The sequence below is a fragment of the Panthera pardus genome, unplaced genomic scaffold, assembly GCF_024362965.1.
Source record: "Panthera pardus isolate Hobbes unplaced genomic scaffold, ASM2436296v1 HiC_scaffold_16, whole genome shotgun sequence".
In the NCBI taxonomy this organism is placed as follows: Eukaryota; Metazoa; Chordata; class Mammalia; order Carnivora; family Felidae; genus Panthera; species Panthera pardus.
Genome location: NW_026526721.1, coordinates 5,101,435 through 5,125,230, shown reverse-complemented (window position 1 = coordinate 5,125,230; position 23,796 = coordinate 5,101,435). Strand labels below are relative to the sequence as shown.

The following is a 23,796-nucleotide window of genomic DNA, read 5'->3' as shown; positions in this document are numbered from 1 at the left end:
CCACTTGTGCTCTGTCTCTCTCTCTCTCTCTCTCTCTCTCTATCAAAAATAAATAAATATAAAACAATTTGTTTAAAAGGAACACTTTTTTTAAATGTTTATTTTTGAGAGAGAGAGAGAGACAGAGCATGAACAGGGGAGGGGCAGAGAAAGAGGGAGACACTGAAACTGAAGGAGGCTCCAGGCTCTGAGCTGTCAGCACAGAGCCCGACGCGGGGCTCGAACCCACGAACCGCGAGATCATGACCTGAGCAGAAGTCGGATGCTTAACCCACTGAGCCACCCAGGCACCCCTAAAGGAACACTTTTATACAGATCAGCTTTAGTGGCCTTAAATTCCAACATACTGTTTCCCAAACTGCATTCTAAGGAATATCATAGATGGTTTTAGAAGGTAAAAGTAAATAAAAATAAAAATTGCCATGATCACTTAGGATTCACAGTGCATGGTCCTATCATAAAGAGCCATGGTCCTATTGTTTAATACATTCTTCCCGAATTTTTTTAAGCCCAGAATCCATGAACAAAATTTTCTATGCTCTCAACCTCTCCATGGACACAGCTTAGGAGATGCTGGTCGAAAATATCCCATCTCATTAACTGAGAAGGAACACTCTCAACTTGGAGAAGCATCACTAATTTTAAAGGACATTCTTTTTATGGTTCTAGTGGTGTCCCAGAATTTCAGAGCTCATAACCAGCAGGAATACAACACTGCACTTAATGTATCATTAATTTTTAAAATATGACATTCATAATCTGCCGACTTCTGGCTTGATGATGTGCCAATAGTTCATGTGTAACCGTGTACTCAGAAGGTTCAAATAAAAAGTCTTAGGGTTGTTACCCAGGTGTTTTTCCCTCAGCTTCTCATTAGAGTGTATTTTAAACATACACAAAAGATAAATACGACCATAAGGAACGTCCATATATCTGTCACCCATTTCAGCAATGATCCCCTCCTGCCGCATCCGGCCCCCGTCTCCCACACACACTGGGTTAATTTGAAGCCAATCCCACGTATCAAAAAGGTTTCTTTTTTTAATGCTTATTTATTTTTGATAGAGAGACAGAGCATGAGTGGGGGAGGAGGAGCAGAGAGAGAGGGAGACGCAGAATCTGAAGCAGGCTCCAGGCTCAGAGCTGTCAGCACAGAGCCCGATGCGGGGCTCGAACTCAGGGACTGCGAGATCACGACCTGAGCCGCAGTCGGATGCTTTACTAACTGAGCCACCCAGGCTCCCCAAAAAGGTATTTTTAAAGAACGAAATATTGACTAATGTTTGTTGCTAAGAGTGAGAAAGCCACAGCTCTCAAACCATTCTATAGTTATACATAAATACACACGTACACATTCACACACACACACACACACACACACACACACTCATCTACACCTTGCACATTCACTCTAACAAGTAATTCTAGCTGCTTCTGGTTTCAGGCTGCCATCTCTGAACTCATGACATGAATTCATAGGAAGAAGGTGTGTTAACGGATCTCTCTCTTACTGTGGATGAGGACTACTAGGTATAAAATATTTCTCCCAGACCACAGGGACTAATGGGGTAGCACACTTCTGGCCTGTCAAATCGCTGTGATCCACACACACCTGTCAACAAAGCAGGTCAGCAGAAAAGAAAAAAAATCAATAAACCTTTGAATGAATCATGCGGCTGTCAGGGAGAATGTGGGCGAGCAGGACGAAGCCTATACGTATGGTTAACTTCTTGTGTTTTTCTCTCATTTCCACCTGGCGTGCATGCCCTGGTCCAGGACACCCACGCCAATACCTGAGCGCAAGTGACTGCCCGTAATTTATAGTTTCTGTCCCCCCTAACTCTTTTAGAAAAGGATTTGAGACGGGAGATAAACGAGCCAAATCTACATTAAAGGAAAAAGTACATCCTAACTTGCTTTGAATTCTGGTTGCGTATGATGGTTATTAACAAACAAATACACTTCTCTGCAAAATTGGATTTTACATCTCACCTAATAACCTTATGTACACAAAGAATCTGCTGAACCTTTACGTGGGTGCAGACTCCCACCACCTTGGATATCCTGCTGTTACACACGGCGTTTAAGAACATCGACACTCATGGCGTCACCATTTAATGACCCTCCAAAACAGAAATCCCCTAAATCACACATCCACAGGCCTTCCGATTCTACTTCTGAGTAACTAGCTCACAGGGGTACATATAAAACATCTATAAATCGGGGCGCCTGGGTGGCTCAGTCGGTTAAACGTCCGACTTCGGCTCAGGTCATGAGCTCACGGTCCGTGGGTTCGAGCCCCGCGTCGGGCTCTGTGCTGACAGCTCAGAGCCTGGAGCCTGTTTCGGATTCTGTGTCTCCCTCTCTCTGACCCTCCCCCGTTCATGCTCTGTCTCTGTCTCTGTCTCAAAAATAAATAAACGTTAAAAAAAAATAAAAAAAATTAAAAAAAGAATATTTACAAAGCTGAGACACACTTCTCTTCCACATTTGATTATTCATGGTGGGTATTTGCAATATAGACAATTTCTTTTTAACTCCTGAAATCTAGAATAATTTTTTTAAAGAACCAATTACTCGAAACTCGGCAACCGGAGCCGTAGACACGTGTCACATGCATCCAGATGGCGTGTGCTTTGGCTTTCCACGGAGGGTTCAAGTCTGGCTGCATTCCCTTTTGGGAAGTGGCCCTCCTCGGTTTCGAGTTCATTTTGGCTTTCTCAATGATAGGGTTTCGTTTCAAACAGATAACAATGCCAAGAACTAAAAATTTCACCATCTAATTAGGGAGGGGGAGACTCAGTATGGCCTTTCTTCCCTAATCATCTGTAGTTTGAAAATGACTTGATGAAGGCTTTTTGTAAAAGCCTCTCACTTTTCCCGGTACAAGAACTATTGTATTGAAAACCACTGGTACAAGGCGATGGGCACAGAAGCAGAGGAAACATACGCCTAACCGAGGGAGCTGAAGGAACGAGGGCAAATAAGAGAGCAGAAAAAGGATGAGGCTTAAGATTTCAAGGTCAAACGTCGCTAAAAAAAGAAAAAAAAAAAAGCACTACTCAACATACCTATCAGGAGGCGTCACGTGGATGAACACCCAGTTAGTCCGGGTGAGGGTAGCTGAGGGCGTAGATGAGTTGCAAGGTTGAATGAAGCAAAGCAGAAAAGGCCTAGAATTCGTGCGGGTTTGGGTGCGTATGTGTTTCCTGGGGATCCACTGTTCTATCGTTTGCATTACTTCCTCAGCTGGTCCTGATCCAAAAAAAGTCTAGAAACGTTGAGCTAAGAACATTTCTACCTCTAAAGGAATATATTTAGAGTTTAGAAACTACCCACATCCCCAGATATATAACATCTTGTTTGCATCAAAATGCGTTTTAAATATTGGATATTGAAATAAAACTCAGAAACTCAGAATTTAAATTTTTTTTTATTTTTTTTAATCTTTATTTATTTTTGAGAGAGAGAGAGAGAGAGAGAGAGAGACAGAGAGAGAGACAGAGCGTGAGCAGGGGAGGAACAGAGAGAGGAGACACAGAATCCGAAGCAGGCTCCAGGCTCTGAGCTGCCAGCACAGAGCCCGACACAGGGCCTGAACCCACAAACTGCAAGATCATGACCTGAGCTGAAGTTGGACGCCCAACCAACCAACCACCCATTAATTGAGAGACAGAACATGTGAGCAGGGGAGAGGAGCGGGGGGGGGGGGGGGGGGGAGGAGAGAGAGAGAGAGAGAGAGAGAGAGAGAGAGAGAGAGAGAGAGAGAGAGATCTCAAGCAGGCTCCACACTCAGCACAGAGCCTGATGCGGGGCTGGATCCCAGGACCCTGGGACCATGACCTCAGCCAAAATCAAGAGCTAGATGCTCAACCGGCTGAGAGCCACCCAAGCACCCCTCAGAAATGTAAAATTCACAGTTTTCCATGAACTGTTTTTCAATCAACAGTTCCAAAGACGTGCTAGCGGGGGCAACGCCTTTACTACAGTAAACACACTGACTTGAAATAAATCCTGAGCAGGTACCTCCTTCTTGCCTGTGTGCCTCTTACGCAGGTCACATCGTTCCAAACAGCAACTTTAAAAACAATGCCTTACGTACAGTAAGTACTTAAATGAAATTAACAAAAGATCTTTAAGTTACTAGTGTAAAACAACCACACCAAAAAAAAAAAAATCCCAGGTTTGAGCCCCCACTTTGCCATCCAGTGCCCAGGTGACTCCTCCTTCCCCCACGAAATAATTGTCCAACACGACATCTGATCCTGTGACAGAGATGACTGATGCTCTAGGCAATATCCCCACCCTCACCCCGACACACACGGGGGAGCCCGCCAGTGAGGCAGCCGCCATTCCCTGCCAGGGGACCCTTCCTGGGCTCCACGTCTGCATCAGGAAGATACTCTGACCGTCCGCTACACAGAAATCTATCGTTCTCAGACACAGCGTCACAAATTGGTGAAGCACGCCGATCCATGTTTGAAACAAGCATCCCCACGTGCAAAAGCCATACAGAAGAGTTGGCTGTGTTTACTGAAGGTGTCTGTGTGTGTGTATGTGTGTGCGCGCGTGTGTGCGTGTGTGCACGTGTGCGTGCCTCCCTTTAGAGAAATGAGTAAGGATGTGAGGAAGAATGGCTTGACTGTGGGCCTGGTACCTTCACAAATGTTCTAAAATGCCTCCAGAGGTCTTGGCGTGTAAGGGTCTCCATTGTCCATTAGTCAGTGCCGTATTTTAACAAACACCACAGCATAAAACCGTGGGCTTATAAAGAGAAAATCATTTCGTGAAAATAACGGGAGATCGCTTTTGCTTTGGGACTAATAAATACTGAGGATTCTGGACTATCTGTTTCCCTTACAACAGCATCATTTGGGGAAAAGTCGGCTGTGGGAGCGCATGTTGCCTGGGATTTGGCCGGCCCAGACACTTTGCACGGGAGGACAAGTTGATGTGAAACTGTGCTTCAGAGTAGTAGGGAAAACATACAGGAAAGTAAAACACTTCTTAAAGCATTACGACTGATTTGAAAGAAAATACCCCAATTTCGATGGAACGTTTGCTCGTTCAACATTCGTTCAATAAATACCTACCAAGCTACAGCGGTCTGCCAGGCATCCTAATGTTATACTGGGGGCCAGTGGGAAGGGATGATTTTAAATAAAATTGAAATTAAGAAAATTGTTTTTATCCTACGCAGTTTCATCTATTTGGATTTTTTTTTTTAGTTGCAGAACACTGTTTCAAGAAACATTAAGCATACTGTCCCCAAACCACATGAAATGTCCTAGATGTGTCAACTATCCAGAACCATACCATATTTGAAAATGTTTTTCTTATTTAAGTAAGTCCCTAAGCTCGAGTTACAGCTGTTACAAGTTGTCATTCAAGTGACAATTTTTGTCGACACTTACACACTCGGGTGCTGTAAAAAAACCGGAAGACTTCTCAGAAGGCAGAATCTCTACTTTCTAGAAAGGAAAAATTGCAAGGGGAGACCCCGGGGGAGAGCATCAAGGACTGTGTGCCTCAGCGTTCTCACCTGGGAAGTGGGGGCTGCTGACACCACCTACGGGGACAGTTGGAGCTGTTCTATAGAACCTAACATACATTGTCAGTTATTTACTGACCCAAAAGTGTTGCAAGTGCTTCGATGGAAGTTCAAACTTCTCCTCAAACATGTCTTCTTTGTATCTTAAAAAATTTTTTTAATGTTTGTTTATTTTTTGAGAGAGACAGAGACAGAATGCGAGTGGGTTAGGGGCAGAGAAAGAGGGAGACACAGAAGCAGAAGCAGGCTCCAGGCTCTGAGCTGTGAGCACAGAGCCCGACGCGGGGCTCGAACTCACGGACCGTGAGATCGTGACCTGAGCCGAAGTCGGATGCTCAACCGACTGAGCCACCCAGGCGCCCCTTCAAACATGTCTTCTGATTTACTTCCGGGGTAAGGCAAAAAGTAAGAGCCTTTTTTCTAATGTATTGCTCATTTTACATCATCTGATCTCTGTTTAAGAAAAGTAAGCATTTGGGGCGCCTGGGTGGCTCAGTGATTGAGTGTCCGACTCTTGATTTTGGCTCAGATCCTGATCCCAGTGTCGTGGGACTGAGCCCACGTCAGGCTCCACACGGAGCCTGGAGTCTGCTTAAGATTCTTGCTCTCACCCTCTGCCCCTCCCCCCACTGCTCGCACTTTCTGTCTCTCTCTAAAAGAAAAAAAATAGTAAACACTTAATAAAGGAAGTGTGTTTACTTTGATAAAATACAACAGATTAGTTCAGTAGCATTCTAGCACCTTAATGTTGACATTACAGGATTTCATCATTTAGCATACCTGGCATTTTAGTAACTCTTCTGAAACAGAATTATTTATATTTCTGTAATTTCTACTTTATGCATATTCACTCATTTAATCATTACAACAATCTTCTGATGTAGTTATTATTGTTGCTGTCATTTTACAATCGAGGAAACTGAGGCACAGGAAAGTTATATGATTAGACCAAGGTCACAGTGTGGTCTATCATGGGTTGGGAACACGGACCTAGACATCCGCTTCAGGGTCAACCCTCTTGCCTTTAGACTAAAAAGACAAATGCACAGCTAGAGACCAAGAATTGGTCAGGTATCTATAACTCATGGAGCACATCCCCTGGCATCTCTAATCTTTATAAAAACACTGGGTCCAATTCCACAGAGAAGTAATGAACTGTTAAATCCCTCGCAGCTATGAAGTTAGGACCCAAAGCCAGGTCTCTCTAAGTTCAAATCCAAGACCTCACGCAGACTGTTGGCAAAATGAAAGGTGAACGGTAGCCTGAAACCTTTCCTGGAAGAGCATGTGACCCAACCGGAGATTTTAAAAACAGTCTATATCTGCTTATTTACTGTACTTGCTTATTAGCTTCTCTACAGAGAACATCTTGACTATGCTCACGCAGAGCAACATGCACTGGAGATCTTCAATTCTTTGAAAAGCCCAATTCTGGACGCTCAATAGTGTACATCATCACTCTATTTCCAGAAACTAAACAGACTAAAACATTCTGTAAATATTCTCATCAGTTCCCCACACATAGACACAGCACAGTCAATGCAAACCAGGCTTAGTTGTAGATGTTTCAATCCTAAATGATTGCTTATCCAACAAGAATACAGTTACTTGGGGACTGACTTTTGAATCTGGGGTTCTTTGGGAGGAAATTTTTTTTTCAATTTTTTTATTTTAGTTGACACACAATGTTATGCTGGTTTCAGGCATACAACAAATACCATATGATTTCACTCACATGGGACATTTTATATTGCGTATAAGTTTTCAGATGACTAGTCACTTGGAAAATTTATCATTCATTTTTCCAGTCATAAATGTCCCCCTTTCCCCTTAGAGGAGGGAAGCCTGGACTTTAAATTTCTCCCCCCCCCCAAAAAAAAACACCGCACCTGAAAATAGAATCATTCATCAAAAGGGTGAGAGCTCATTTTATCATCAGACTGCTTCATATACGTTATTTACTCATGTGTCTGTACAACAAAGAAAGCTGGGTAGGGAGCAAGGTGACACGTGACATTCAGAAGTTGCAGAATTAGACCGAGAAAGTGAGTTGATATGCATATTATCTGTATTAGCTCAGGCTGCCATAACGAAATCCCATAGACTGAGGGGCTTACACAACAGGAATGTACTTCTCACAGTTCTGGAGCCTGGAAGTCAGAGATTGGGGTGCCAGCATGATCAGTGTCTGGTGAGAGCTCTCTTTGCTTCTCACTGTGTGGTCACACGTCTTTCTCCCTCTTTTTTATAAGGCCACAGTCCTGTTGAATGACAGCCAACCTTTAGGACCTCATTTAACCTTATTTGGTAACTAGAAACCCTATGAGGGGTTAGGGCTGCTGAGCGTGGGGGCACCTTTCAGTCCACAGCATGATCTGAAAATACAAGTCAAGCAGTTTGCCTACAGTCCCTGGTGTCTTGGCTCTGGAACATCTTGATTCTGTCCCCATCCTGGCCCCCGGCCCAGTCTGACACCAGAGTGGGCCACATACAGCTGATGGTGTGGCTACCACCTGGCATTCGAGCACGGCTGGGCAGGGCAAAGAGGCCAGCACAGGAACACTCACTCAGGTGTGGGTACTCGTCCCTGAAACTCTCTGCTTGTGGTTTCCTTCCTTTCCAAGTTATTTTCATTTAAGGATCTCATTTAATGTACATCCGTCAGTTGTCAAGCAGGAGATAAAAAGACGGAAAATAGGCGTGAGAGAGGGTCAAAAGGAATCAGAAGGATTTGTTCGTGTACTGGGCTGAAGAGCCTCCTCCCAAAAGTCATGTCCTTCCTGGAACCTCGAAATACGACCTTATTTGGAAATCGGGTCATCGTAAATGTAATTAGTTAAGATGAGATCATCCTGGAAGAGGGTGGGCCCTTAATCCAATCTGACTGGTGTCCTTATAAGAAGAGAAGGGACACAGAGGCACACGCACAGGACAGAGGCCCTGAGACAAGAGAGGCAGAGATTGTAGTGATGCATCTATAAGGTGAGGAACCCAAAGGGCCACCTCGGCTACCAGAAGCTGGGAGACACGCGCAGAATGGATTGTTCCCCAGAGCCTTCAGAGAGAGCATAGCCCTGCTGACATTTTGACCCTGTATTTCCGGTCTCTAGAGTTGTGACAGAACACATTTCTGTTATTTTAATGTGTGTTATTTATCACCTAGTTTGTGATACTTTGGAAGCCTAATAGGTACAATCTGGAAAGAAAAGAAAAGAAAAGAAAAGAAAAGAAAAGAAAAGAAAAGAAAAGAAAAGAAAAGAAAAGAAAAGAAAAGAAAAGAAAAGAAAAGAAAGTAATTCAAAGGCAAAATGAATTACTGGTTGGAAGAAATACTCAATTCTGCTTTAGTTACGCTCTGTTAGAGGTGGCAGGAGGGGAGCAGACAGTGGGGAATAAGCAAGCCCAGGAGACAAGACAGTTCCAAGGTTAGGGTCATCTACACAGACGTGGTGGATGAAGCCCTGGGAAAGAAATGAAATGACCAGTAAAGAAAGTGGAGATTGAAAGGAGAGGGCGTGAAGACTGATTTTGGGGGTCTATTTACACTTCTGAGCAAGGAAGAAAAGATAAGGAAAGAGATGATGTAGAAATATGGACGAAGTCAATCAGGACAGGGTACGGTAGTTCGCCAACCAAAGGAGGGCAACCAATGGAGGAAGAAGGTCAAGGGCACTGGTTCTTCAAGGAAGTCAGAACTTGCCCTTGGCACATGATACTAGAAGTCATGGGTGACCTTGAAAATGTTAAGTTTCAGTACCATGCAAGTGGTAGAGCCCAGACCACACGAGATTAGGCAGAGTAGGGGGTTCAGACTCTCCTTTCAATAAGCTTTCCAAGGGGGGAAAAAAAAGTATGAATGGAAACAGTAACATGAAAGTTGTGATAACCGCTGAGCATCGGTGTCATAAGAAATATGATAATCAGGGGTGCCTGGGTGGCTCAGTCAGTTGAGCATCCGACTTCGGCTTGGGTCATGATCTCACGGTTCGTGAGTTCGAGCCCCACGTCGGGCTCTGTGCTGACAGCTTGGGGTCTGGAGCCTGCTTCAGATTCTGTGTCTCCCTCTCTCTCTGCTCCTCCCCTGCTCACACTCTGTCTCTCTCTCAAAAATAAATAAAGATTAAAAAAAATTTAATAAAAAAAATTAAAAAAAAAAAGAAATATGATAATCACCAAAGAGGTGATGGCAGAGGTCCCAGAGGAGAAGGTCCGAGACAAGCAAGAGGCGTCCTGACAGCAGCACACGTGGGGGATCAGAGTGGACAGGAGAGTCTGTGTCTGTCTGTGTCTTCCTGTGACAGGAAACACGAAGACAACGTTTGAGGTAGGAGGAGCAGGGCTCAGGCTCCAGAAGTAGAAAGTGACTACCTCTTGAGGACTGGAGAACAGATCCGTGAGGGGCTAGGAGTGGAAATTTTCAGACTCCCGAGGAGAAGCTTGGGAAACCCACTGTCCGTAACGTATGAGCAATCAACAGAAACACCCCCAAATCTTGGGAAACGATGAAGGGCCAGTGAAAACTGGCGCAAATGGTCAGGGTACCTGGCCTCTGGCTTCTCCCAAGGCTGGAGAAGAGAAAACAAAATGGTGGCAACCATCTTGACTGGGGATTCTACTGGTCATGGGGTTACTGAGGAGAGAGGGAGTCTAGGCTGCTGGGAGATGTGCTGTCCTGTCTCATCTGCCCAGAAGCGAAGTCACAAAGGGCTGACAGGCCTTGTGACTCTGCCCGGTGGCTTTCTGGAGTTCCCGCCACCAAACCACCTAGGGAGGGACTTTCCTGCACTTGGGTTAACCTAGCACACAGGAAGAAGCACCAAAAGCCCCATACAATATAATCTACACATAACTCAGGTCCTGACCTTGAATTCACCCTGCTCTCTTATTCTGAGTCAAAAATTACATCTATAAGTTGCGAATCCTGTTTTCTTACAGAATGGCGCACTGCGTCAACATATTTCGATTCATGACATCTGATTTTAGCTTGATGATAACGATGACCGTATCATTGCCATCACTGCCTGATATTATTTTGCAAATGATCCTGTTGTTCTCTTCAGTGTTCCTGAAATAAAATCTCACAGATGAACAAAAGACCAGAAGAAAATGCACTTGGGTCCAAATTAGAACTGACTGACTTGGCTGACCATCTGTTTCTCCTATCTAGAAAGAACCCAACATCATAGAGAGAGCAGGCAGAAGGCCCCTGTTAGCAGAAGACAAAATGAAACTATGTTTACATTTAGGTGGAGGCAAGGGGAAAATCTGGGTCAATGTGTTTGGGGATATTTAAAAAACTGGGGTGACAACTGCCTAAAGATGGAGGCGATATGGATATGAGGTGATAAAACCTTTAAACTACAGACTGAGCAGGGGCGCCTGGATGGCTCAGGTCATGACCTTGCGGTTCATGAGTTTAAGTCCCGCATGGGGCTCTCTGCTGACAGCTCAGAGCCTGGAACCTGCTTTTTGAACCTGCCCATTTGATGCCGGGCACATTCAGAATGTGATTGAGTGGACTGAGCCGCCATCTCTGAGAAAACAGCCCTGTACAGAAAGGAGTCAACGTGGAACGTGTAGAGCTGCTTTCATTAGACAAGCCTGCTTGTGAGGCTGCCTCTTGGCCGATGTCTAGGAACTGGAATTTCAGGAGAGTCCCCACCACCTTCCTGTGCCTGAACCATACGAACAATATGGTTTACTGAACACCAGAACACCTGCTCTCCTTCCGGGAGTCTGGAATTTGGGGACATGCCAGTCAGAGGGTGCCCACGTGACCAGCCTCCAGGAAAATCCTTGGGACACTGAACCTCTAATGCATCTCTAAAATGCTCGGGAGACAGTATTTTACATTTGCTGTCATTAGTCCCTGCTGCCGGGATTAAGTGTGTCCTATGCGACTCCACGAGGAGAAAAGTGCTGGAAGCTTTTGCCTGGTTTCCTCCAGACCTGTCCCCACGCGCCTTTTCCCTTTGCTGGTCTCACTCTGCACCCTCTCGCTGTAATACACCACAGAGGTGAGGCCATATTCCTCTGGTGCTCCTTGGTAGGAAACCAAGGGGCATGTTAGGCTGACCCAATACCTTCATGGCAGAAGGTGTCTTTTACACACACACACACACACACACACACACACACACACACACACACACTGAGATGCTCCAGTATAAACTTGCTACCATACTTTCCTTGTCATGTTTTCATTCTTTTCTTTCTTTCTCCCTTTCTTTCTTTGTCTCTGTTCTAAACATTATGTTAACAAGTCTTTAGCCATGTGTCTACTTGTCTCAGAAGTTCAAAAGTCAAAAACATATTTTTTTTGTTTCCTTCAAGCTATAATCTCCAAGACAATTTCTAATTTTGAGAATGAGGAATGTGTCTTCTCTCTGAAGGCTCACACTTAGCAGACCTTCTGTTTACTCTGGCTCTTTCAGGATCCCACTGGTGGGTTCTTTCTGGAATGGCAGACTCAAGCAGCTCATCTAACATACCTGTCATTCCCAGCGTCAGGTGGAGTTTGCTCTGCGTTGTAAACAGCCCTGTTGTGAATCACTTTCAGGTGGCGGTGGAATAACATGCAAAAATTGACTTCGTGAGAATAGACTTACATGGAAAAAGTGTAACCAATCAATGGCTTTAAAAAGGAATGAGACCAGGTCCCTCCCCGCTTCCTGTGCACCTGCCCAGTTTTTAGTTGTCATACTCCCCCAAAACACGACGTAGTGAAAATATGACATGTCTCCACCTTTCCAACTCTAGTCTGCTGAATCCCTCCTGTGCTAAGAATCATTTCCAGTGTTTTTAATGAGGCTCTGACTTGCCAGAAATCTAGAATCTAGATAGATTAGATAGATAGATAGATAGATAGATAGACAGATAAATGATAGACAGATGGACAGATGAATAGATGGATGGATGAATACACAGACGGACGGATGGATGGATAGATGGATAGATAGACAGACAGAAGGATGGACAGACAGACAGAGGGATGGGTGGAAGTAAAGAAGAAAGAAAGGAAAATGTCCCTTTAACAGCTTCCATTTGGTCCTAAAAATGTCTTTTTCAGTGAATGTTAAATTAATGCTTCTTTTTGTTCCTGCAACATCCTAGTACTTTTAGAATCAAAGACGGGGCTTTCAGGTGACGATGGGTGATTTAGGTCCCTGAAATCATTTTGATGTTGATCTCATTCCCTTTACTCATAAGCACCTTGAGGGCAGAACTGGGTCTTATCACCATGGCAACCTGAGCAGCTTTGCAGAGATTGCCTTGAAAATGCCCAGCGACCAGGAGTAAAATTAAACTATAAGTGCCTTCGAAGGCGGGAACATGGACTCTCTTATAGCCACGGGGGTGGGGGGGGCACAAATACAGAGACAACCAGCCACATCGCAGCCCTCCCTGCCCCCAGCAGCTATGCCCCCAACTCCAAAAGGGAACAGAGCACCTCAAATCTTCCCTTAGTTTCAGTTTGCTGAAACCTGAAAAACCCGGCCTAACTGGGGTCACTCTACCTATGATGCAACTGCTTTCCTCACCCTAAGATGCAAACCACCATTTTCTCAAATGGCCACCTCTTGGGTGAAACCTTCCACACCTCCCCAGGCAGAAACGCCGAAGGTACGCGTTCCTGTGGGGCCTACCTCTTTGCCTGCCACCAAGCTCACCCCACACACAGCACCATAACCTCTACCCACAGCTCCCTGGGAGCAGAAGTCATCTCCATGGGGGGGGGGGGGTCTTCAAGCCCAGATCCTGCCTTATCTACGGCAACCAGACCCAAACACAGCATTCGTAAACTACAGTGAGTGTTTCATGTCAAGTGCTGGGGCTTTGATATTTAATGTGGGCAGAAAATTGTTCACTTTTACCCAAAATACAGGAAAAAGATAATCACCCGTGGACTTGAACTCATTGATCCTCGGAGATAAAATTCTCCTTGAGTCATCAGTAATAGAGGTGTTCAGATGGGAAATATCCTAACGGAAAATTGGGCCAGTGCTAAAGAGGGAGGCAGATCTCTGGGAATAGTAAAATGTTCACTTTTTCCATTTTCCAAATCCGGTTACCCTTGGGCTGTGTCTTTGATGTTAATGTAGCTAAACCCCCAGTGAGACTCTCAGAATTTTATCAGAGGAAACAGACACAGAATACTGGGCTCGCTCGTCGCCAGCCTCCCTAACCGGGAAGAAACTCACAATGGGCCACTGAGTGAAACCCAAATATAAAATCGCCGATATTGTTCTTTGCCGGGACGGCGTCTTCCCTATCTCCACATCAGCCGTACCTCCCCAGGCACACCGCCATCCACCCTACTATGTTTTCATTGGGCAATATTAATATTCTGATATTTAAAAGGCTCTCGTCTGCGCTCAGAGGAGGTGATAAGGATGTTCGAAAATGAGTATGGGCATCATCACTCTTGTTCTTCCGGGCTCATTTTCGTTAGGTAAGAAGGCGCCCCATCGGGATCCACAGTGTTAACGGAGGACACTCGATGCACAGGGTGTGCCTGTCCCTGAGATGCCCTCCTACCACACGTTCCCCGGTTCCTATCATCCATCTGCCAGAGTACGAGAGTGAAGGTCAACCAAGTGCTATCCTGTGGCCGGGTGACAGCCCAGGGAGACTGCAAAGCAGAGAGCACAACAACATCAGACATTATGTGCCCCTCCTTCCCCGGGGGGAGTTTTGGGGCTCTTACTTCTCAGCCTGTCTTTTCAGCTTCGGCTGCTATTAAAAAAAATACCATGGGGCACCTGGGTGGCTCAGCCAGTTAAGTGTCCAGCTCTTGGGTTTCAGCTCAGGTCATGATCTCAAAGCTTGTGAGTTCAAATCCTGCATCGGGCTCTACACTGCCAGCTCAGAGCCTGATTGGGATTCCGTCTCTCTCTCTCTCTCTCTCTCTCTCTCTCTCTCTCTCTCTGCCCTTCCCCCATTTGCGCATGTATGCACTCTCTCTCTCTCTTTCTCAAAATAAATAAACAAGCAAAAAAAAAAACAAATTAAAAAATAAAGGCCATAGAGTGGGGGGCTTAAACACCAGTCTTTTATCTCTCACAGTTTGGGAGGCTGGAAGTCCAAGTTCAGGCTGCCTGAACAGTCAAGTTCTGTTAAGAGCCCTCCTCTGGGATACAGATGGCCACCTGCTCACTGCCCTCCTCTGGTGGAGAGGGAGGGCTCTGGTGTCTCTTCTTCTAGGGACACAAATCCCATCACGGGGGCCCCACTCCCACGACCCCCTCTAACTCTAATTTTCTCCAAAGGCTCCACCTCCAAATACCATCACACTGGAGGCTGGGACCTCAACTCACGAACCTTAAGGGGACATGAACATGTAGTCCATAACAAGACCACTGGACGATTCTTTCCAAAGATCATTTAGAATAAATGCACTCATTTATGCTCGTACTAGGGGTGATCTAACGACCTCATGTGCCAGAGAGGCACTGCTTGATGCCTGAGTCTAGAGTCAGGCCAACTGAAACCTCCCCCGGAAAAAATCAATGATGACTTTATGTGCAGTAAGCTAATGAAACCATGCAGCTCACGCCGAAACCCAGACAGACATGACTGGTGCCTCTCACCCCTGGAAGAACATAGCCCAGTCACCGATCTGCTCAACCAAACTAAAGAGCAAAAACTAGGAAGACGCGCCCTTTCTTTTTATAGGAACACACGAATATTTAACTATGTTTTTCACTGGAAGAATTTCCTAGGCGACAAACACCCACTTACCTCAGCCTGGATTTCCAAACACCCCTGGCCTAGAACGTGTGCATAAGCCTGACACTCACGGACCAGGAGAAGGCCTGGCGCTCTGGCCTCTCCCCGGGGTGCTCTGGACTCCGAGAGGCTGAGTGGTGGCACCCACAGAGCGGTGGGAGGACAGCAGGGACCCGGAGAACAGGCGGCTTCCTTTCACTAGCACCATGTGCACACGCGGGGACAGCGGCCAGGCCCCCGGTGACCTGCGGGAGCTCCGGCTTTCTGGGATCAGCCCACGGCCGGTCTTCTCTTCCCACTCTACCCGCTGAGGCAGACATGCACACAGGCTCCTTTTCACGGCGCATTTGGCTCACTGCCTTCTTCCACCAAAGGAAGCGACGTGTATGGAGGAGGCATGTCCCCTGGGACAAATTTCCCAGCCAGACTCACCGTAGGCTGGGCTGTCTCAGAATCCCGGGAAGACTGAGGCCGGTGACCGCCCCTGCCAGCCACCAAAGCTAAACCAGATCAGCAAGGGACCACCGGGGTTATCGGTTTATTTACAAATCACAGACAAATTAACATTTTGCGGACCATCTACCGTGCACACGATCTGGGATGCCTTTGCTGGAGCTGAGAGTTCACTCAGAAAAGCCCCTGGGTCCCTGGGACCTCGGTGCTGTGTGAGGCTGCCCCCACTGCTGCCCGGAGGAGGGAGGCCCCAGGCTCAGCCTCTGAGCCTCCCTGCCTCCCACGTGTGGTTACCTGTGCCCTGCCTCATGCGGGGACCTGGCCACCAGCAAGAAATGTAATCCTTCCCCACCAAAATCACCCAAAACCCGTTCATTGATTAAGATCCCCAATGCTTTTAACCATTTTGTCATCTTCAGTGGCTTCATGACTTCCTTCCCTGGGCATTTTTGACAGCCTCACTGGGTGGGGGCCAGGCGCTGGGAGCAGGTGCACCAGTTACAGTACAAGGTTAACTTCCGGACTTCCTATTTACAGGTCATAACGCTGCATCGGGGCCCTGTTCTCAGGTTAAACTCCTTGAGAATGAAAACAGCTCTAACTCACTCTCTTTCTGTGCGTGTCTCAGTCTGTTTCTGTGTCTTTGTCTCCCCATCTCTTTCTCTATATACAAACATACACACACACACACACACACACACACACACGCCATGGGAACCGCACTGAGTATCTTGGGAATACCTCGTGTTTGATGAAATGGCTAGCTTATAAACCAACAAAAACTTGCTACTGAAGTATTCCTTGATGAGATAAAAGCCTATACTATATTGGTTTTTGTGGATACTTTTGTGGAAAAAAAAAAAAAGGCCAAGTGCTTATCCATGGTACACATTGTTTTCAAAATTTTGCCAAAGGATAAAGCTCTAAGGCGTGACTGAGGAGACAAGGGTGTCATCAGTTCCTGTTAGGAAGACACCAGCTTTGGGTTTGCATATCAGCACCCTCTCCTGCTCACCAGATATAAAATTCCTTTAATTTAATTAGGTTCATGTTTGAAGAAAACAAGTCTATTCACATAGATTGCAAAAAGATGAAATCTGCATGGGTAAACCGCTAATTAAAGATGCCAAGGGGGGTTCCCAGGTGGCTCAGTCGGTTGAGCACCCGACTCCAGCTCAGGTCATGATCTCTCAGTTCATGAGTTCGAGCCCCGCGTCGGGCTCTGGGCTGACAGCTCGGAGCCTGGAGCCTGCTTCAGATTCTGTGTCTCCCTCTCTCTCTGCCCCTTCCCCTGCTCATGTTCTGTCTCTCTGTGTCTCTCAAAAATGAATCAACGTTAAAAAAAAAAAAAGATGCCTAGGAAACATAAGAATGCACACATTACATTTTTAATGTATAACCTGTATTATTAATATTTATTAATGTTATGTATGTAATAATAAATTAATAAATATTAATATATTTTAAATATATTTCATTTCACATATAATTATTTATATATGGTATATAATTTATATATAACATATAATTATTTAATATACAATATTAATATATTTAATAATAAATTGATAAATATTAATATATAACCTGTATTACAAACATATAAAACATACTTATCGATATAGATGTCTATATCAACAGGTATATAAAACCTCGGCAGATATTTCTATCTCCCACTCAGATCTCCAGTCGTTCTCTCCTGGGCACGTCTCACTCAAGTCAGACAGGTCATGTGACTGGCTTTGGCCAATCAAATATTCACAGAAATGACATATGTCTCCTCAAGTACAAATCCATTTGCAATCCTCCCCTGTTCCCTCCCCCTCCACGGCAAACCCCAGAAGTTGTCCCATGGCTGTTCTATGACGGTCGCACCTCCCTCAGCCCAGGCCCCTGAGTGTGGGAGACTGCAAATACCGTCCTGCATTGTCCCCCTCAGTGAGCCCACCAGCCCTCAACAGGTGCATGTGACTGCCCTTCCACTCTGGCCTTGGGCTCAGCCAGACGGACTTGTCATCAAATCTCTCCATCTGCCATTCAGAAACTAAAATGACCTCTAAACAGAAGCCAGTAAGACCATTCACCAAACACAACAAAGAGGGGGAGCCTGTCTGGCTCCAGCGGGAGCACGTGTGACCCTTCATCTTGGGGCCCTGAGCTGCAGCTCCACGTTGGGTGCAGGGATCGCTTAACACAAATAAATAATTTTTTTTTAAAAACACGACAACAAATAAAAGTGCACAGGTGAGTCCATTCTGACTACGTGTAATCATATTTCAGTCATTAAGCCTACTATTTTTTCAATACTTTAAGTTAAATCATGGTGATTTAGACATTTAATGTTCACTGAATGAAGTTAGAGGGAGTCTGAGCTGAACGTGTTAAGAAAACCTGAAAACCTCAATTACGTGATAGTTTACTGGACGTACTTTAAAGACCAAAGATGTAATTTTTGGTTTGGACTTTCTAATGGTTTTGTGGTTTGTCTGGTTTTTTTTTTTTTTTAATGGTCCCTGAATAGTAACCTATACTGTCTAGAAAACCAAAAAGCTGAAGAGCATAAATGCTAGGTCACCATGAGAACTGAGTTCTAATTTCCTATCTCTGTAAATGGGCAAAATCTTGATGGTATTCAAGAGTTGCATAAGACGTGTGTGTGCACATGTGGACACGCATCCACACAGACATACAGAGGAAAGCAAGCATTTATAATCAGCTTTAGCTGACTTGGTACCCATCATCGCTCTTCTCCAAGACCAGCCCATAGTCACTTACTCTCCAAAGACGAGCAAAACAGGAAACGTGGGTACTGCCCATAGGGCCTTTCCAGCTAAGCAGCAAGGGGGCAAGAAATCTACTTAAAAACCATGAGAAAAGAACTAGCACATCTTAGAGGCTAAAATTTCAGTCGTGTCACTTCCAGGTTCCAGAAAAAAACCAATAAATTATGTATTTGATATATATGTATATATAATTTTTAAATAATAAATTAAAATAATTAAATAATAAATTAAAATTAAATAATAAATTAAAATTTAAATAATAAATATTTAATATAATAAATTATACACGTATATAATATTATGTTATATATTTCACATGTATATACATATATATATGTATCTCAGTGCTGAATATATATTCTGAGTAGAATCTTCAACAAAGAGATCAGAGACATCACATAGCTCTCAAGGCATTTGAAAAGGTCACAACATTCGAAACCAGAGCTTCTGTTTGCCAGATTATAGTTGGAGGCTATCAGTCCTGAGCATATTACTGATGACTCTCCCAGACGCGATAACCATACTGCCCTATTTTCAGCAGCAGATATAAGCCAAAACTGCCTCAGAGAATAACATGACGGTGGTACGCACAGTAGCTCATTTCTACCCGTCCATCAGTCAATTCACTGAGGAATGTCTGCATCGAGTCGGGAAACCGATATAAAGCACTGATGTCACACAATCATCAAACAGCATCAACCAGACGTAGGCCAATTCTTAGCTATGATGGACACATAGCCAGAGACCCAATTCAATACCTGAAACGAGCACTGAGAAGGTGAGCCCGGCGCCCTGCGCCCCGGACACGCCCAGCCTACCTGAGATGAGTACCACGGTGTCTTTCTCCCATGAGACCACGGTGACGTACGCCTCCACCGAGGAGGGGATAATGCACTTGAAGACCGCAACATTGCCTCTCATGGTTTTCTGGTCCTCCACACGGACTGTATAGGGCTCCCGTAAAACTGGAAGGCAAGGAGAGGACCGTTGGTAAGACCTTGGCAGGGGCTCATTCTGGGACAACCTCATTCGAATATACGCATGGTTGCTTACATATAGTGACTGCATCGACTACAGTTATTGCGAAATAGATTAGAGAAACCTGCAGTTCGTGTCTTGAAAACTTTCATTCCCTGGACAAATGCATTTTCCAAAGGGCAAGAGCATATCTAGAAACAGCTCATCTGCCCCCTTACATACACCTGGAAGGGAGAAGTAGCTTCTTCAAGGAGCCACGATCATAAGACACTGCTCTCCGTGTCCTTTGAGGACGAGGGAAGAATTTTCTGACTATAAAGAAGAAGGGGTTAAAAAAATCAAGAAAGGCAACCTCTCCTGAGAATTCTTAAAGACTATCTGACAATTAAAATAACTCCGCATAAGTAATCTTTTGTGCCAGCTGCAAAGCAGTTTTGGACACAATTATTCCACTTCCCGTGGCTTAGGGAAGGAGGCTGATGAGGAAGCCTCTGCCCAAGCACCTTAGGAGCACCCGGAAAACCTTCAGAGGAGACATCCATGAGCCAGATGTCTGGGTTAGAGGTGGGGTGGCAGTGGGACTCTTTGCCCGCCCTTCACGTCCACCTGACTGGGTTCACACCCAAGCCCAGCCACCTGCACAGTGAGTGAGTGCCCTAACCATCCACATAATGGGGATTTTGATGATAGACATCTACCACGAGGGCAATCATAATGACTCAGTCCGTTAATGTGGATACCGCACTCAGAACGGCACCTGCCACGAGCAGGTTGGGTGAAGCTACGTGGACTAACAGCCAGAACTGGATTCATGCCATCGCCTGATGTGGGGAGAGGCCTCTGCCTCCCGGATAAGGAGAAATCAGTGCTCTAATCCCAGCTGTGCCTCACCCCAGCTTGATAAATATGGAAGCAAGCCTCACTTCTGCAGACCTTTATTTTCCTCAGACTTAAAATGAGGGGGTTGGGACAGGAAGATTCTCCAAGTCTGAATTTCAGAAGTCTCTGGTCTTCTCCAACAGCCCCAGAGACAGCTTACTATCTCATCATCTAACCAGCTCTCGATATTTTTAGTCATCTGCTGGCCAAATGTGTGCCAAGAAAACCGGCCATGAAATTAACTTTTAAAGAAATTGGCATACCGACAAAAATAGGAATGAGCTTCTAAAGGGGAATCTCTTCATAGGCATAGGTGAATGCTCAAGGAGAATGATCTTTAAGACTGGCACTGGTTCTGTGATATGCATTTTAGTATTAGAGTATGCCACTACTCAGAGTACGGCTCCCCAAACCCCGTTGGTAATATCAGTATTTATTATTTTCCCGACCTGGAGAATTTGTTCATTCCTGTCTCAAACCAGAGAGATTTTCAGAGGTTTGGGACTTTTCTGAGACCCGCATCCCTGCACTCCATCGCGGTCCCGTGCGATGTGCCAGGGGGCAATTTGACACCTCTTGCAAAAAAGTCCACCGGGCACCAGCTCAGGGTGCCCAAGGGCCTGGCCTCAGAAACATCATCATCACACACAGGGGCAGGAGCTCACTTTGTACCGGAAAATACCTCGATAAATGAAACTCTGGGGAGAGTGGAGGTCTACAGTCATACGACAGAAAGAGGCGACAAAGAGATAAAGTAACCAAAGTCATCAATGAATGAGAATTTGGGAGTGGTGGAGAGAAGAAGACAGAAGAGAGAAGGGTTGACAAGAGAAGAGGGAGGGACCGGACAACATGGCCAAGAGCCGCAGAGTCCCTCGGCACAGGGACAAGGCCACCTGAGCGAAGTGTAGGAGTCCAATGTAAGTCTGTGTGTTTGTAGGATGTTTGCTACAAGCCATAAAACCACTTGGGCTCCCCAGACTTCCTGTGAACCCCACTTCACGCACATAAATGGCTCAGGTGGAGGAATTTGTAATGCAAATCAAAAACAGGGCGCCTCTCTCTCTGTCCCAGCCAGGAAGAGCAGGGACAAGGGAAGGTGCCCATAGGGAGACAGAAGGAGTGCCTTCCTAAAAGGCCTGCGGCCACGCACTAGGCCTGGTCACCGGAGCCACAAACATACAGTGACCAACTAGGGACTTGCCCTGTTTGTACCCAAAGTCCTGCAGTCTCGGAACCCCTCAGTCCGGGCCTCACACACAGCTTCCCGCTGGCCTCCCGTGAGCCAGGGTCAAATGTCTGGGACTTTTGTTCCTTCCAGCCCCCAAGCCAGCCCCAAAGAGCCCAGGTCTCCTTGAATCAGGGCTACAAACTGGGTGCACCGCACCCCACCCAGCTCAGAGGGAACAAACGTCAAAGGAAACACTCCATTCCCTCACTAGATTCTTCCTTCTGCAAAGACAGACCACGCATGGGGCCTTTCAAAAAATTACTGTAGAACTTTTAAAAATGTTTGGCATACAGTCGATACTCAATAAATGCTCGGAGGATGAATACATAGACGTAACAGGGCTTCCTTTTACATGTACTTCTTTTTTTAATGATGTAATTTCTTTCTTTTTTTTTAATATAAATTATGGTCCAATTGGCTAACATATAGTGTGCACAGTGCGCTCTTGGTTTTGGGGGGTAGATTCTCGTGGTTCATTGCTTCCATACAACACCCAGTGCTCATCCCAACAAGTGCCCTCCTCAATGCCCACCACCCACACTTCTAACCCTATTGTAGAATATACACATATTCTACATTTGACTCTGTAGTCATTACCTATTATTTTTAAAAAGCGACCCGGGTTTTCACGATAGATCTCCCCCTTATGAGTAAAAATGTTTACTCCTGAGGCCCCCACAGCTTAAGAGGCCAACACTACTATCGATCAGGATATACTTCTCATATTACAATACAAGTCTCCCAAGGTCACAGCGAGCCTCCCAGGATACTCGGGTAAATCTAGGCCTCACTACAACTAATTATGGGAACAGAGACCAGGCTGCAAGAGTAAGACCCAGGCAAACACTAAGTGTTATTTTAAACACGACTGACATTTGCATCACAAAATAGCGTGACCTAGGTCTTGCACCCTGGGTCCTAAGCCGGGCTCTCCCCAGAGCAGATAGGAGCTGGGTGAAAGCGGCTGATCGTAGACAGGAGCCCCGGAGAACCAGGGAGAGGCTGGGGAAGGAGCACAGGGCAGGGCGGGCAGCTAAGCCAGAGTGTGACTTCAGGGCAGTCCCAGCCTCCACCTGATCCGAGAGGAGCTGTGAACGTGAGTCCCGCCTCAGAGCTCCATCATCCCGTGCCAGGAGCTGGGACTTTATCCTCAGAGCAGTCTGTCCCTGGCTTGGGACTGGTCCCAGGGCAAGGCATTCCCAGGCACTTCCCACTCTGTTTGTGTGTGAAGCGGGTCCGGGGCACGAACAATCTTCTGAAGACTGTCTGTGTGGGTTCTCAGCAACCAGCACGCAGAGCCAGGGGATCTGACTCCAGGGCTACCGACGGGAGTCTGCCTCAGTCAAACTTACCAGCTCTGAAATCTTGCCGTTGAGATCTAAGGCGGTAAAAGGGATCAGAAGAGACAATCTGCAGTGACGTGGCTTGGGGGGAAAATCAGGCGTATATAGTGAGCAGAGATCACACAGCTGGTGTGCCTTTGTAGGACCCACCCCTCCCTGTTAGATGTCATCCTTCCAAATGGAAAGACCCTTTCAAACCCAAGTATTAGTAAACAAGGAACAGTCTCTTTTCACAGTCTACCATGAAAATAAATTTAAGCAAGTCAGGCCAAGCACCTGATTTGTGGGGCCCAGGGCAAATTGAAAATCCAGGACCTCTTATTTACCAAGGAGGGGAAAAGTGCCATAAGGATCCTAAAGCTAGAAAACTTGCTCTTTTTTCCTGTGGTCTTTCTCTCACCCTGCCATGGTGTTTTTCATTCGCTGCTCGATGACGCACTGCCTGGGGCACAGAACAACCACTGAGGCACTAAGCAGGTGCAGGCCTCACAGCTGCTCTGGGCCACACTTCACCGGGCACACACAGCCCACCAGCTGCAGGGCTCCCTTTTGCCGGTGTCTGGGCAGAAGTGCGAAGCCCCAGCCGGGGACGGGAAAGACAATCTCCCGTCTCCATTGCCTCAACCCACAGCGATCAGGCGACCTCTAAGAGATTGCGGCCTCCATGCTGGCTGGGGGAAGGGTGGCTTCTGCCATACCCCACTTGGGAGTGTCTGCACCCACTCCTATCCACACCCCACCCGGGCCCCGGCCAGGGGGGAAGAGGGCAGTGGCTGCTGGACAGGGACAGGGACAGGGAGCAGAGGCCAGGCAGGGCCAGGGCACCAGACATCAGAGGGGCAGCAGTGG

At 46.1% G+C, this 23,796-nt stretch overlaps 1 protein-coding gene across 2 annotated transcripts in view; it reads right to left on the bottom strand.

Moving 5' to 3' along the window:
- DSCAM (DS cell adhesion molecule) overlaps positions 1–23,796 on the bottom strand; it is a 699,778-nt gene that overhangs the window by 533,994 nt on the left and 141,988 nt on the right. For both annotated transcript variants that reach the window (XM_053903059.1, XM_053903060.1), the window contains exon 3: positions 19,335–19,481. In XM_053903059.1, the coding sequence (XP_053759034.1) occupies positions 19,335–19,481 (147 nt within the window). The remainder of the gene's footprint in view (positions 1–19,334; positions 19,482–23,796) is intronic.